The 17,307-nt window shown below is 45.0% G+C and overlaps 1 protein-coding gene across 3 annotated transcripts in view; it reads right to left on the bottom strand.

Moving 5' to 3' along the window:
* The window catches only part of DYM (dymeclin), a 467,753-nt gene that overhangs the window by 265,687 nt on the left and 184,759 nt on the right, over positions 1-17,307 (bottom strand). For all 3 annotated transcript variants that reach the window (XM_068251379.1, XM_068251381.1, XM_068251380.1), the window contains exons 11-12: positions 16,565-16,690; positions 3,838-3,951 (exon numbers count right to left, since the gene is read on the bottom strand). In XM_068251379.1, the coding sequence (XP_068107480.1) occupies positions 3,838-3,951; positions 16,565-16,690 (240 nt within the window). The remainder of the gene's footprint in view (positions 1-3,837; positions 3,952-16,564; positions 16,691-17,307) is intronic.

The following is a 17,307-nucleotide window of genomic DNA, read 5'->3' as shown; positions in this document are numbered from 1 at the left end:
TATAAAACTTTAATTTCATCTGTCTCAAGTTTACTTTGTTACACAGTAGTACTATACTCTACATATGCACTCCCCACAGAGCTGCAGGGAATCCACTGAGAATGCTGTGCACATTGAACACAGAGGTGTTGTCTGTCACCCATAAACCTGGTTCACATTGTGCATGAAGAATGTGTAATAGAGGAAGAATCTCCTCATTCCCCTGCAGAGTACCTGCACATCACTCTTACATGTACCCACAGTTACATTGCCTAGGGCCTGATAGATGTTCTTTGTTCCGGTCTGTACCTTTTACAAGTACGCTTACCAAGGACTAGTTTTAGTGTATGACTAAAGGGAATAAATATGGCAATCTCCATATCCTTCTCACTGCAGTTGTCTTTTAAAATTCCTAAGCGTTGGCAGTTAAGAGACGAATTTCATGTTACATACTTTCAATCAACAAGATAAGATGTAATATGTAATATGCAAATTAGAGGAGTCGGAGTCGGTGGAATCCTAAACTGAGGAGTCGGAGTCGGTGTATTTTTGTACAGACTCCACAGCCCTGGTCAGAACTGACAAGATTAGCTGCATGCTTGTTTCAGGTGTGTAATTCAGACACAACTGCAGCCAAAAAGATCAGCAGGATAGCCAGGCAACTGCTATTGTTTAAAAGGAAATAAATAGGGCAGCCTCCATATTACTCTCACCTCGGGTTCACTTTAAGGGCTCTGCCTCTGACGTAGGAGACCAGGGTTAGAATCTTGGCTCTTCCTGTTCAGTAAGCCAGCACCTATTCAGTAAGGAGACATTGGGCAACACTCCCTAACACTGCTATTGTCTATAGAGCGCGTCTTAGAGGCTGCATCTCTGGGAAAAAGCGCAATATCAATGTTCTGTGCCTTGTCTTAAATGTAATTACTACAGATGTGCATAGGAAACGGTAAAACCATGGTAGCCTAAATTGCCTCTGTGGTTTAATCTGGAATTATCATCTTCCCCATTCCAGCCAGTAGACCTGATGTTTCCCAGTAAGCCAAAACCAGAAGTTTGGTGTATGGTTGCATTGCTTTATTACCCCATATTTTGGTTGTGTTATTTACTCCTGAAAAGAACCGCACTTGGGAAGCAGCAGAACAGACATGTTTATGGGATGGGTGGACCTGCGTGTGACCCTGGGAGCAGAACGGGCTGGACACGACCTTGTGCTCGATTAGGTAATGTGGTCACAAAGTACTTGCGTTATTACAATTAATTTTCAGTGGAGGAATTTAATCTGAACGCTGGAACCGGGTCCTGAGGATTTTTCTTTTTAATAAAATATGTGAGGAAAGTTGATGTCACTGTGAATATGGGCTCCAGCAAGATGCTGGCTCTGGCTGCTGGCAATGGCCTGACTGCGAAACCTGAGCTGCCCAGAACAAGCCACCCGCATGAGTCACTGCCGAGGAGTCAGCACAACAACAACACATCATCGTACAACTCCAAGCTAAAGTTTATCTTGCTTAACGTGTATTATTATTATTGTGTTATTGTATTTATATAGCGCCGACATCTTCTGCAGCACCTTACAGAGTACATAGTCATGTCACTGACTGTCCTCAGAGGAGCTCACAATCTGATCCCTACCACCCAACCATAGTAACAGACCATTTCCCCTATCAAAGTCTAAGGCTAATTTTTTCAGGGTGGGAACCAGTTAACTTATCTGTAATTTTCTTGTGATGTGGGAGAAAGCAAGAGCAGTTGAAGGAAACCCACACAAACAAGAGGAGAAATGACACGCTCCGTGTAGTGTCCTGGTCCAAAAGCCAAGGGTGTGTGTGTGCGTGTGTGTGTGTGTGTGTGTGTGCGCGTGTCCAGAGGAATGACCTCCTGGCCTTTGTGGGAAGGATTGACCATGCAGCCTCTACAGGAGGGAATGACAACCCAGCCCCTGCAGGTGGGAGGAGCACTAGGGTTTTACAGGAGGGAATGACAACCCAGCCCCTGCAGGTGGGAGGAGTACTGGGGTTTTACAGCAGGGAATGACAACTCTTTCTCTGCAGGCAGAAGGCACACTTGGTCTCCGCAGAAAGGAATGACAACCCAGCCCCTGCAGGTGGGAGGAGCACTAAGTCTCTCTACAAGAGGGAATGAGAACCCAGCCTCTGCAGATGGGAAGAGCACTAGGGTTCTACTGGAGGGAATGAGAACCCAGCCCCTGCAGGTGGGAGGAGCACTAAGCCTCTCTACAAGAGGGAATGAGAACCCAGCCTCTGCAGATGGGAGGAGCACTAGGGTTCTACTGGAGGGAATGACAACTCAGCCCCTGCAGGTGGGAGGAGCACTAGGGTTTTACAGGAGGGAATGACAACCCAGCCCCTGCAGGTGGGAGGAGTACTGGGGTTTTACAGCAGGGAATGACAACTCTTCCTCTGCAGGCAGAAGGCACACTTGGTCTCCGCAGAAAGGAATGACAACCCAGCCCCTGCAGGTGGGAGGAGCACTAAGTCTCTCTACAAGAGGGAATGAGAACCCAGCCCCTGCAGGTGGAAGGAGCACTAGGGTTCTACTGGAGGGAATGACAACCCAGCCCCTGCAGGTGGGAGGAGCACTAAGCCTCTCTACAAGAGGGAATCAGAACCCAGCCTCTGCAGATGGGAGGAGCACTAGGGCTCTACAGGAGGGAATGACAACGCAGCCCCTGCAGGTGGGAGGAGCACTAGGGCTCTACAGGAAGGAATGAGAACCCAGCCCCTGCAGGTGGGAGGAACACTAGGGCTCTACAGGAGGGAATGACAACCCAGCCCCTGCAGATAGGAGGAGCACTAGGGCTCTACAGGAGGGAATGACAACCCAGCCCCTGCAGATGGGAGGAGCACTAGGGCTCTACAGGAGGTAATGACAACCCAGCCCCTGCAGGTGGGAGGAGCACTAAGCCTCTCTACAAGAGGGAATGAGAACCCAGCCCCTGCAGATGGGAGGAGCACTAGGGTTCTACAGGAGGGAATGAAAACCCAGCCCCTGCAGGTGGGAGGAGCACTAAGCCTCTCTACAAGAGGGAATGACAACCCAGCCCCTGCAGGTGGAAGGAGCACTATGGCTCTACTGGGGAATGACAACCCAGCCTCTGCAGGCGGGAGACGCACTAGGACTCTACAGGGGAAATGATAACCCAGCCTCTGCAGGCAGGAGGAGGAGCACTAGGCCTCTACAGGGGAAAATGATAACCCAGCCTCTGCAGGCGGGAGGAGACTAGGCCTCTACAGGGGAAATGATAACCCAGCCTCTGCAGGTGGGAGGAGGAGCACTAGGCCTCTACAGGGGAAAATGATAACCCAGCCTCTGCAGGCGGTAGGAGACTAGGCCTCTACAGGGGAAATGATAACCCAGCCTCTGCAGGTGGGAGGAGGAGCACTAGGCCTCTACAGGCTGCTCACCACAACTCCAAATCAGAATGCAGGGGGTGGGCATGGCTGGCTTGCTACTCAAAGAATCACCAATAGAGGTTTACAGAGCAGTAAGGTGTGGCCAGTGGGAGGAGCAGAGTTCACAGGGTGTGGTTTCCAAACCACGTTATCTGGATAGTGGCTTTAAGGCTCGGTTCACATCCGCTTTTAGCTGCGGATCTGGCCGTACGGTTCCGGCTTCTGTTCCGCTGAACGGACAAAAAATGCAGCAGGACCCAATTTTCCTGACCGTTTCGCTCAGCGGAATGGAATCGGAAGGTTTTGCGGCAAAATAGGAACCAATAAAAATAGACGTTTTGGCTGTTTTCCCGGATCCAGATGGCCGGATCCATACAGCCCGGTCCGGGAAAAAAAAGAAGACAGATGTGAACCGAGCCTAAGAGAAATATTGATCACTACTCACTCTGGTGCGAGTCATGTTGTACTGAATGGTTCGGATGACTACCAAGATGAGCAGGCTGCCCAGGGAGATCTCGGTCAGTACCCGCTCCGAGTACCAAGTGATGTTCTTTAGGATCTGCAAGTAGAGGATATCATTTTAATCATTTTATACAGAGAATTTTAGGCAAATACATAAAACTTGGAGAAAATAAAATCCCCCAAGAAGCTACAAAAAAAAAAAAAAAAAAGATATTTGTCTTGTCAAAGTGCCGTAAAGGTGACAGTACATTAGACAATGGCCGCCAGACCAACCATTAGAGAGATCCCTCCTTGATGGAATCTGATCAGAGGAATATAAAGCTGCCCACACAGCATGCGATCTATTAAAAATCTGTGGAGCCACCGTCTGACGCCTCCTCCCTTCCCCCCTTTACTTCAGGCAGGTGCATTGCAGCACAATGTTTGTTTACTCTGTGTTCTGAAGCCACATAGCTAATCAGCCTAGGCTGTGACATCACTGGAAGGGTGTGGTTACAGCAAAATGGTTATCCTGAGTAATTTATTGCATTCTACTCTATGTCACTACAGTGCCTCTGTAATGAAAAAAAACAAAGAGGAAGGAGAATTCTGCAAAAAAAAAAAAACGTTCTACCCTACTGTGCAGTGTTGCCATGGCTTCCAACAAGTTATCCCCCCAAAAAAATGTAAATAGCAGCAGACTGAAACAAAGATATTATTTACTGGCATTGCTACAAAAGGACTTGTACAGTATAGAGTTATAGATTTTTTTTGTACTAAAGCAGGATAACCCTTTGACGCAAACCTGAAGCGAAAAAAAATTATGATAAAATGAATTGTATGTGTATTACGAATAATGAATAGAACATAAGTAGCAAAGAAAAGAGTCTCATGTTTTTTTTTTCAGTTATATAGATTTTTTATAACATTGCGCCATTCGGTCATATTTGCAAGCTATAAAACAGAGCAGAGCTAATGATCCTTGGAGCTCTGCAGTAAAACCTTATCTCAAGCTGTCTTCTTGGCTGTTTAAAGTGAACCAGAGACGAAGCACCCTAATGTATTTTACCATATATATCAGTGGGGACATGAGAGAAACCACCAACCATGTTTTCTGTTTCATTCTGCACTGCACAGCTTGCTTCTAATCAGCCCTGATAAAATCCCTGACTGAGCATTCAGTCTGGTTTTACTCAGGAATATTTATGGCTGAGTCTGTCTTCTCTCATGTCTTTTCAAGCCCAAGTCTGCGCCCTGCTGGCTCTGCTCAGGAATAATTATAGCTGAGTCATTATAGCAAAGCCAGACTGAATGCTCAGTCGGATATTTTATCAGGTCTGATAAGAAACAAGCTGTGCAGTGCAGAATGAAACAGAAATCATGGTAGGTGTTTTCTCTAATGATCCCACTGATCTATATGGTAAAATACATGAGGGTGCTTTTGTCTCTGGTTCACTTTAAGTGCTTCAGAAAACAGGACTGTATTCCACCCAGTGGATTCAATAGCTCAGAAAAGCTCTTTTGCATAGATAAGTTTTTTAAAATTATTCCTGTACTGGAAAACAATACAAGTCTTTTCTTTGCTACTAATGTTCTATTTCTTATCTGTTCTACACATACAATTCATGATATCATACGTTTATTTTCACTTCCGGTTTGCTTTAAATGGTTCGACTATTAAAGCTGCAGCATTGTGCTTGGGGTTTACTGACTGATGGGTAATTAAACTTCAGGAATCAAATGTCAGCTGTTGTGAAACATTCCTTCTTCTACCTAAGGAGTATTGCAAGGATTAAGCACCTCAGTCCTTGAGAAGATCTTCCAACCCTAGTTTATGCCTAGCCTACTGAAAAGACTACTGCAATGCCCTCAATGCAGGCCATAAAAATAAAGGCCTACACCACCTGCAGCTAGTACAGAAAAGACTTAAAGTTAACCTTAATAAAAAAAAATAAAAAAATAAAAAAATGAGTTTTACGCACCTGGGGCTTCCCTCAGCCCCCTGCAGCTGTCCAGTGCACACGCAGCCTCGCTCTGATCCTCCTGTCCCCGCCAGCGGCTACTTCCGGTTTCGGCGACAGGCTGGGAATGCGAGTGATTTTTCACGTTCTCAGCCACAATAGTACCCTCTATACTGCTATTGCGGCAAGGAACGCAACAATAGCAGTATAGAGGGTGCTATTGTGGCCGGGAACGCAAAGAATCACTCGCGTTCCCAGCCTGTTGGCGCCTGTTGCCGAAACCGGAAGTAGCCGCCGATGGGGAGGATCTGAGCGAGGCTGTGAGGGCACCAGAGAGCTGCAGGGGGCGCCCCAGGTGAGTAAATATTTTTTTTTTTTTTACTTAAGAGGGACTTCAGCCTAAACAAACATACTTTCATTAAGTTACATTAGTTATGTTATTTAAAATAGATAGGTAATATAATCTCTTACCCACACTGTTTTAAAAGAACAGGCAAATGTTTGATTTCATGAGGACAGCCATCTTTTTGGTTGTAATGAGGTGACAGGGAGCATGAGACACAGTTCCAACTGTCCTGTGTCCTGATCACCTCTCCCAGTTGCTAAGCAATGTGAAAAACATAGGAAATCTCATCACGCTGTGCACAGCATCAGGGAAAAAAAGCCCGGGCTTTTTTTCTTTGATGGGTGGAGCTTAGGTAAAAATGCAGCTAAAAAATATGCTTTGGCTGGAATGGGCTACAAAACCATTAGCAAGAAGCTGGGAGAGAAGGTGACAACTGTTGGTGCGATTGTTCGAAAATGGAAGGAGCACAAAATGACCATCAATCGACCTCGCTCTGGGGCTCCACGCAAGATCTCACCTCGTGGGGTGTCAATGGTTCTGAGAAAGGTGAAAAAGCATCCTAGAACTACACAGGAGGAGTTAGTGAATGACCTCAAATTAGCAGGGACCACAGTCACCAAGAAAACCATTGGAAACACATTACACCGCAATGGATTAAAATCCTGCAGGGCTTCGCAAGGTCCCCCTGCTCAAGAAGGCACATGTGCAGGCCCGTCTGAAGTTTGCCAATGAACACCTGAATGATTCTGTGAGTGACTGGGAGAAGGTGCTGTGGTCTGATGAGACCAAAATAGAGCTCTTTGGCATTAACTTAACTCGCTGTGTTTGGAGGAAGAACAATGCTGCCTATGACCCCCAAAACACCGTCCCCACCGTCAAGCATGGGGGTGGAAACATTTTGCTTTGGGGGTGTTTTTCTGCTAAGGGCACAGGACAACTTAATCGCATTAACGGGAAAATGGACGGAGCCATGTATCATGAAATCCTGAACGACAACCTCCTTCCCTCTGCCAGGAAACTGAAAATGGGTCGTGGATGGGTGTTCCAGCATGACAATGACCCAAAACATACAGCAAAGGCAACAAAGGAGTGGTTAAAGAAGAAGCACATTAAGGTCATGGAGTGGCCTAGTCAGTCTCCGGAACTTAATCCAATAGAAAACCTATGGAGGGAGCTCAAGCTCAGAGTTGCACTGAGACAGCCTCGAAACCTTAGGGATTTAGAGATGATCTGCAAAGAGGAGTGGACCAACGTTCCTCCTAAAATATGTGCAAACTTGGTCATCAATTACAAGAAACGTTTGACCTCTGTGCTTGCAAACAAGGGTTTTTCCACTAAGTATTAAGTCTTTTATTGTTAGAGGGTTCAAAAACTTATTTCACTCAATGAAATGCAAATCAGTTGCTATCTTTTATTTAAGGTTATTTTTTCGATTTTCCTTTTGATGTGCTATCTGCCACTGTTAAAATAAACCTACCATTGAAATGATACTGTTCTGAGACTTTTCATTTCTTTGTCATTGGACAAACTTACAAAATCAGTGAGGGGTCAAATAATTATTTCCTCCACTGTACATGTACTGCTGTCTAGAGCCCTCTTTAGGACACACACATGTACTGCTGTCTAGAGCCCCCTTTAGGACACATACATGTACTGCTGTCTACAGCCTCCTTTAGGACACATACATGTACTGCTGTCTAGCGCCCTCTTTAGGACACATACATGTACTGCTGTCTAGAGCCCCCTTTAGGACACATACATGTACTGCTGTCTAGAGCCCCCTTTAGGACACATACATGTACTGCTGTCTAGAGCCCCCTTTAGGGCACATACATGTACTGCTGTCTAGAGCCCCCTTTAGGACATATACATGTACTGCTGTCTAGAGCCCCCTTTAGGGCACATACATGTACTGCTGTCTAGAGCCCCCTTTAGGACACATACATGTACTGCTGTCTAGAGCCCCCTTTAGGACATATACATGTACTGCTGTCTAGAGCAGCCCTTTAGGACACATACATGTACTGCTGTCTAGAGCCCCCTTTAGGACACATACATGTACTGCTGTCTAGAGCCCCCTTTAGGACACATACATGTACTGCTGTCTAGAGCCCCCTTTAGGACATATACATGTACTGCTGTCTAGAGCCCCCTTTAGGACACATACATGTACTGCTGTCTAGAGCCCCCTTTAGGACATATACATGTACTGCTGTCTAGAGCCCCCTTTAGGACACATACATGTACTGCTGTCTAGAGCCCCCTTTAGGACACATACATGTACTGCTGTCTAGAGCCCCCCTTTAGGACATATACATGTACTGCTGTCTAGAGCCCCCTTTAGGACACATACATGTACTGCTGTCTAGAGCCCCCTTTAGGGCACATACATGTACTGCTGTCTAGAGCCCCCTTTAGAACACATACATGTACTGCTGTCTAGAGCCCCCTTTAGGACACATACATGTACTGCTGTCTAGAGCCCCCTTTAGGACACATACATGTACTGCTGTCTAGAGCCTCCTTTAGGGCACATACATGTACTGCTGTCTAGAGCCCCCTTTAGGACATATACATGTACTGCTGTCTAGAGCCCCCTTTAGGGCACATACATGTACTGCTGTCTAGAGCCCCCTTTAGGACACATGCATGTACTGCTGTCTAGAGCCCCCTTTAGGACACATACATGTACTGCTGTCTAGAGCCCCCTTTAGGACATATACATGTACTGCTGTCTAGAGCAGCCCTTTAGGACACATACATGTACTGCTGTCTAGAGCCCCCTTTAGGACACATACATGTACTGCTGTCTAGAGCCCCCTTTAGGACATATACATGTACTGCTGTCTAGAGCCCCCTTTAGGACACATACATGTACTGCTGTCTAGAGCCCCCTTTAGGACACATACATGTACTGCTGTCTAGAGCCCCCTTTAGGACATATACATGTACTGCTGTCTAGAGCCCCCTTTAGGACACATACATGTACTGCTGTCTAGAGCCCCCTTTAGGGCACATACATGTACTGCTGTCTAGAGCCCCCTTTAGGACATATACATGTACTGCTGTCTAGAGCAGCCCTTTAGGACACATACATGTACTGCTGTCTAGAGCCCCCTTTAGGGCACATACATGTACTGCTGTCTAGAGCCCCCTTTAGAACACATACATGTACTGCTGTCTAGAGCCCCCTTTAGGACACATACATGTACTGCTGTCTAGAGCCCCCTTTAGGACACATACATGTACTGCTGTCTAGAGCCCCCCTTTAGGACACATACGTGCTGACAGTACACGTTTTACACTTTCAGAACAATAAATGTCATCAGCTGGCAAAAAGCAATAAACAAGAGCGGAATCCTCATCCAGCATCGCATGTCAGAGAGCTGCGGATCATTATAGAAAACACATGGCGGATTGATCTAAATGAAACTGGTAATTCCTGTCTACTGCTTTTCATTCCATATAGTAAAAGATCTCACAGTAAATGCACAGCATAAAGGCTGAATGACTTTAAAAGGATTGTATTTATTTATTTATTGTCCTGAAACATGAGTGGGTAAGATCCAGCAGAAAACCTTGGCTCGTGCTGGAGACGGGGCTGGACGGCTGCCCGGACCTCTGGAGTCAGATACGGAACCCGCAGGACGCCCATCGCACTGAGCCGCGGAGAGAGGGAAGGGGAGAGCAGAGCACCGAGATTCCCTGCTCCACAGCGCACTCTGCTGGGAGGAAGGCTTGCTGACTGCAGACTGGTTGAGCAGCTGAGTATACGCTGGAAGCAATGAGAGGGGAGTACTGGGGCTGCACAGCTTGCAGAAACGCTGTATAGCCTGAAAATCGACCTGTCGTTGGATACAGCCATACTTTTTAACATCCTATACAATAAAATGCAAGTGTCCCTGCGTCATCAACTGAATGGTTGTGTTCCTGGCTTTTTTGTACTGAGCATGTGCGCAGCCAGGGCAGTTAGGTCCCAGGGCTGGACCTGACAGTTTGCTTTCTGTGGTTCACAGAGGTTCTCATTGCATTGTGGGAAACAGCTTTTTCCAACTGCCAAGCAAGCAGCTCCCTGTGTGCATATACTTCAGACAGTTGTGGGGGACGAGCAAGGGGACGCGTATGTGCGCGCATTGCGGGGGTAGCGGCTGTGACCTAGCGTTTTTTTTTTGTTTGTTTTTTTTAATGGGGGGGGGGCCTTTTTACTTGTCTTTCAATAAAGAGCTACAGGTAGTCCCCGGTTAACGAACAAGGTAGGAATTGTACGTTTGTCCTTAACCAGTTCACATTCCAAGGATTTTACCACTTAAAGGAAACCTAATCTGAGAGGGATATGGATGTTTCCTTTTAAACAATAACAGTTGCCTGGCCGTCCTGCCGAACTTTGGCTGCAGTAGTGGCTGAATCACAGACCTGAAACAAGCATACTGGTAATCCAGTCTGACTTCAGTCAGAGCACCTGATCTGCATGCTTGTTGAGGGGCTGTGGCAAAAAAGTATTAGAGAGACAGGATCAGCAAGACAGTTAGGCAACTGGTATTATTTTAAAAGGAAAAATCCATATTCCTCTCAGTTTAGGTTCCCTTTAAAGAGGAACTCCAGGCTAAACAAACATACTGTCATTAAGTTACATTAGTTATGTTAATTAAAATAGATAGGTAATATAATCTCTTACCCACGCGGTTTTAAAAGAACAGGCAAATGTTTGTGATTTCATGGGGGCTGCCATCTTTTTGGTTGAAAGGAGGTGACAGGGAGCATGAGACACAGTTCCAACTGTGCTGATCGCCCCTCTCAGCTAGCCAACAAGAGCAACATCATCAGAAATCCCATCATGCTTTGCACAGGATCAGGGAAATATGCCCGGGCAGTTTCCTTTGATGGGGCAGAGCTTAGCTTCTAAACCGCTAAAAATTATGCTTTGGTTAGAAAAACAAAGTTCCTATGCTGTGAAACTGTTAAAGAAACACTAAGCCTTTTCAAAACTTGTAAAATTTAAAATATGTGCAAACAAACAAAGAAGTAGTACGTTTTTTCCAGAGTAAAGTGAGCCATAAATTACTTTTCTCCCATGTTGCTGTCACTTACAGTAGGTAGTAGCGACAGGTTTTGGACTACTTCATGGGGGGATCCTCAGGGATTTATTTATTTTCAAAAGCACTTAGTGAATGACAGTTGCTCTGTCCAACTGCTAAAAAATTGTGTAGCGAGCAGGGAAGCTGGCCAGCATCATTGTTTAAATCCTTTTTAGGAAAGATCTATATAAAGAATAAAAGCCTTGCTGAGAATCCCCAACGAAGAGATGGACTAGTCCAAAACCTGTCACTTTTGTCAGATTTCTACTACCTACCGTAACTGATAGCAACTTAGGAGAAAAGTAATTTATGGCTCATTTTACTCTGGAAAAAAAATGCACTTCTTATTTGTATAGGTTTGCACATACTTTAAAATTTTACAATTTTTCGCCATGGTGCCCCTTTAAGTGGTTCATCTCCACTTCTTTAGGACTGTTTGAATACTGCTGATTGGCATTCTCTTTCGATATCTTTCTCCTGTTTTATAAAGTTGAACAAATTTCTCTCTCAGGTCCTTTGACAGTCATTAAGCCCCCCTATCAGAGAATATTTTCTAAGGAAAAAAAACAGCATTTCTCAAATGTATGAGCACATTTGTTACTATTCCAAGTGGATGCACATTATATGAAAATGTATATAAGATAGTTTAAAAATGGACCAATCAAATACAGCAGAGCTGTTGCATCTGATCGGTTATGAGGCTAACCAGCCACTGAATATCCATTATCACTTCCTCTGGGAGGGGGGTGTGGCCTGTGCACAGGGGCGGTGGTGTGCGAACAGCAGGACACAAGTGTGGCGTTTTTTATAGGGCACATTAATCTACCAGGGAGGGTAAAACTCAGAAGATGCATTTTAGATCCTTGGTTGGATCTACTGGTGGGTTTGTTACACTTCATCTCTTGGACCTCTTCCTAGGTAAAGACTAACCAGCAAGCTCATGGTGAACCAGAATTCATTGGAGTGTGTAAGGGGCTACAATGGTCCTAAAAGCCTCCTTAGTAAGATGTTAAGAAAAACAATAGTTTGCTTTCTTAAAACAGAAAGAATTTGCGATAATTCAGGTTGGAGTGAGCTTGAGATGTCTACCAGAGCATCACTGCTGAATATATGCAAATTAACCATTCTACCCTTAGAAGCTAAACACACCTCCAGAACCGCTGGAATGCAATGATGTGTCAGCTTGTTAATTTGTACAGAGCCATAATAATCCAACTTTTGTTTTTCCTAGGTAAAGAGGGCCTCTCAAGGCTGGGCCATTAAGACCACAATGACAATTCATTTGGAGATAACTTTATTTAAAAATGAAAGACAGACGCCATGTCATGCTGAGAAATCATTTCATTCCCAGCAACAAACCAGAGTCTCAGAAGGAACATTTTTTCCCAAGTTCAGTGGAACTGAAATAATTATCTCTAAATGAAAACCTTGATTTACTTTCCATATAAAAGTGCTGATGTGTTCTCAGCTAGGCATACTGGAAACATTTACCATGGCAAAAACTTCAAGACAGCGCGGGTATCCTGGGATTACGGGGCAGGTCGGACAGAGGGGCGATAATAAAGAAGAGGAGTAACAGACTTGGACCCGAGGGCAGACTAATCAGCAAGAACTAAATTTGTGAGGGTGGCAGGCATCCCGGGGCTCTGCAGTGTGCTAGAGAAAAAGCAAAATGCCTTAATTCCCACTGCTTCTGACAGCCTTCTTAAAGGGGAACATATTGTTCTTTTAAAGTGGGACTGTCAGCCATAAAATCAAATTCCATTTACCCACTGCTCTGCGTTTATTATGTAGTCTACATCCTGGCCCTGTATTACAAGCATTACAATATAATCATAAATGTGTCTGCTGCTATCAATCTTATCACAGTCAGCCTGGCTCTATTCTGGTACATTCCCAGGAGAGGGAATTTTGCCATCTCCCCTCTCACATTCCTGCTCCTCACTGATTGGCTGAGGGCAGTTCACATAACACAAGGAAATACACCTCACCCCTCTGCAGAAGCTGCTGAAATACGATCTATGCTGTGCTCACATGTGTTTACAAAGCAAGCTAGATAGAACAGTGCAGTTTCTAGGAGAAAAAAAAAAAAGTAAGGCTCCTTTCACAGTAGGACGTTACAGGCGCACGTTAGAGCAGCCTGTAACGCACCCCAACGCACAGCAATGAAAAATCAATGGGCTTGTTCACAGTGCCCATGTTGCGTTACATTGTAACGCAGCACGTCTACATAACGTACTGCATGCAGTACTTTACACGAGGCTAAGCTGCGTTAGACTGTTTGCACATGCGCAGTAGGGGTTGTTTTTTCATTTTATGGGCGGAGAGGAGGCGGGGAGAGGCCGCTACGTAGCCAGGCACATAGCTACTTATTATTCACTGCACTTGCAGTGTTTACATCCTGGAGCGGCCGCGGATTGGCTGGCGGGACCACGTGATGCAAAGAGCTCCGCTCACGTGATCTCCGCAGTGCCTCCGACAGAGCAGGCGCACCAAGAGCTGCTTGTAACGCGGCTCTTGGTAGCGTCCTGCTCCAACACCACCAGGCGTTGCGTTAGGGGCACGTTATGTGCCCTATAACGTCCCCTAAACGCAACGTCCTGGTGTGTAAGTAGCCTAAGGGAGGAAATTACATCAGGATTGGCTTCAGTCACAGGTAGTAAAGATGGAAAATGCCTGAAACGGTTTTCTCATTATTATATTAAATTAACTGAAATCAAAACGTGAATAGTACAATATATATGTTATGTAAGTAGAACAAGCATTTGTCTACTTTTATATATGTGGGATTTTTTTCCTGGGTTAGTATGGCTGACCCTGCTGCTTTAAAAGCTGAGCAGGCAAAGCAGATTACACAGGACAAAGCTGGAATTTGGGAGGGAAGGGCAAAATAGGCAACTGCCCAGGGTCTGAGTCCTGCAGAGGCAATTAAGTTAGTCCACCAGCTCTCTGCTTCCAGAATTAACAATATGATATAGCCAAGATTAATGTCTGAACTACTGGATCAATATTGGATTGCACCAATTGCCTCAATTAAAATAGCAATGTGCTTGATCCACCACCTTGAGATTCAGGATCAGCACTCACTTGTAGAAATCCACAAAGACCTGCATTATATCTTTAAAGAGACACTGAAGCGAAAACAACATTATGATATAATGATTTGTATGTGTAGTACATCTAAGGAATAAAACATTAGCAGCAGAGAAATAAGTCTAATGTTGTTTCCAGTACATGGAAGAGTTAAGAAACCCCAGTTGTTATCTATGCAAAAGAGCCATTGAGCTCCACGACTTTCAAAGTCGCAGAGAGCTCTGTCTGCTGAAGCCTATTATCTCAACTGTCAGTCACTGTAGTTTTTTTTTTCTCCAGCAGAGGACAGTTCAAAAGTTCACTGGCCTGCTCTGTAAAATCATTTAGAATGCTGAGTAGTGTGTAAACTGCCAATATTAGAGAATGATGCAATGTTATAAAAAAAAAAAAGCAATACAACTGAAAATAAAAATTGAGAATGAGAATATTTTCTTTGCTCCCAATGTTCTAGTAATTATCTGTACTACACAACCAATTCATTATATCATCATTTTTTTTTTTGCTTCAGTGTCTTTTTAAAAACAAAGATTTGTTCTTAAATTATTAATGTGCATCTTAATGCTTCAATAAAGTACAAACCAATACAAATCACCTTAAAGAGAACCTGAGGTGGGTTCTAAGAATCCAATTGACACACAGAGGCTGGGTCTGCATATAATACTCAGCCTCTGTTGCTATACTGTTTGCCCCGGTCTCCCCTTTGCGCTCTGCTGTACTCCCATAAATCAAACACCGTGCTGGTGACATGCAGCGTGTCGCCAGCCGGCTGTTTACCTCTGAAGCGTCAGTCTCTGCCGTTCCCCCGCCTCCTCCATACCGCCGCTCCCCGCGTCCCTTCCCTCCCCGCTGATTGGAGGGAAGGGACGCAGGCGGGAGAGCGGCAGAGACTGACAGTACAGAGGTAAAAGCCGGCTGGCGACACGCTGCGTGTCGCCAGCACGGCGTTTGATTTATGGGAGTACAGCAGAGCGCAGGGGGGGGGGGCTGAGGGGGGGGGACATTATAGCAACAGAGGCTGGGTATTATATGCAGACCCAGCCTCTGTGTGCCAATTGAATTCTTAGAACCCACCTCAGGTTCTCTTTAAAGAACAAGCGACACCCATGCTAACCTAGAAATAAAAAACACATATATAAGTAGATAAATACTACTTCTACTTACATAACAGATGTATTGTGCTATCCACGTAATGTTTCCTGTGAATTTTATAAAGGAAAAGCAGAAAATCCTATTCTAGGCAGTGGCCATCTTGCCAAGCTAATCCTGACTCTTGTTTTCCCCCCTCCCTTCTCTTGCTCATTGTGTATTCATTAGCTGCCCTCCTCCCAGAGCCTTCAGACACTCCCACTGAGGTGTATACTAACAACTACACTGTATTTTTTTTTTTTTTTTTGCAAGTTTTGAATGCAGGATTAGCATCTTTACCACTTAATACACTCAGACCAGTTGCTGTTGAAATTTAATTTTGATGGTGACGATACCGCTTTAAAGGACAAGTCGGAGCTGAATAAAAAAAACAAGATCTACTTATCTGAGGCTTTCTCCAGCCCCTGGCAGTCTATCTGTCCCTGGCCGAAGGTTAGGGTTTCTACCAAGTTAGTCACTAGCTAAGAGAAGAAGCTTTTTTTGCATAGACGACAACAAGTATTTTAACTCTTCATGTACCAGAAAACAACGTGAGACTCATCTCTTTTTGCTACTAATGTTCTATTTATTATCCGTATTGCACTTTCAATTTATTATCTCATAAGTTTATTTTCGCTTCAGATTTACTTTAACCACTAGCGGCGGCAGTATATCTACGCCCCGCGGTTGGTCTCTTACTGCTCCAGGGGCGTAGATATTGGTCTTCTGTCCTCTATGGGCGGCGCATGTGAAGGTGTGCGCTCGCGACCCCCTTCCGTTGCAGTATACTAGTCCACGGATCAGTGAATGGGACCCATTCATTGATCAAAGTGCCGGTATCAATGATCGTCGGCATCAATGAGATGCCTGTGGTCATTGTAATACCGAAAGTTCCACATACATGCATAACTTCCTGTTTGCATACTAACAGCACGCACAGGAAGATTATGTGTGGGAACATCTTGTGGCCAAATAGCAACATTACACCTATATACATTTTCTTTAAGAAAAATACCTACACATACTATTATAACTAACCCCTTACCTCTCACACTCTCCCATAGTTACCCAAATAAATATTTTGCATAAAAAAAAAAAAAAAAACTATAAAAATAGTTGGAGAAGTCTTACCACTTCATGAATGGACCGATTGAAGCCATCGTCTTCAGTGAGGATGAGCAGGATGATCAGAGCCATGTAGACGTGGTGGGAATTCCGCTCCTCAACGTGGTAAAGGATCTCCAGGATGGGCAGGACCTTCACACAAAACACAGCTGTGTCATATCACTTCTCAAGAGCTGCTCCAACACTATGGAACGCCCCCCCCCCCCCCCCCCCCCCCACCCATTAGGGCAACCCCCTCCTTCAACATCTTCAAGGCGGCCCTCAAAACTCACCTTTTCACTCTGGCCTATCCCCGCCATCACAAGTGCTCTAAACCCGCAGCTGAACTCTGGTCCCCTACCTTTCGTGTCCCTACCTCTTTCTCTAGATTGTAAGCCTTTGGGCAGGGTCCTCCTTTTGTGTCCTACCTGATCATGCACCTCCATTACTGTGCACCCATGCTATGCATCTGAGTGAACCTAACTTGCCTAATCTCCATGCTCCCCTCCAGTGACTAAGCATTACCTGGTACTCATACTGTGCTGCGTGATCTGGTTTGCATGTATTCCTGTACTGTCATATTGCTGTATGTCACCCCTAAATATTGTCTGTAACCTAAACTAATATCCAGCGCTGCGTAATATGGTGGTGCTTTATAAATACAATAAATGTTAAAAATAAATAAATATCACAAGCGCGTTGCCCTGTTACATCATCACTGTGCGACACAAAGCCTCCTACTGAGCCATACCGTCCATGCCTCATTGCTC

The sequence above is a fragment of the Hyperolius riggenbachi genome, chromosome 1 (genome assembly GCF_040937935.1).
Source record: "Hyperolius riggenbachi isolate aHypRig1 chromosome 1, aHypRig1.pri, whole genome shotgun sequence".
Lineage (NCBI taxonomy): Eukaryota > Metazoa > Chordata > Amphibia > Anura > Hyperoliidae > Hyperolius > Hyperolius riggenbachi.
This window is presented reverse-complemented; position numbering and strand designations above follow the sequence as displayed.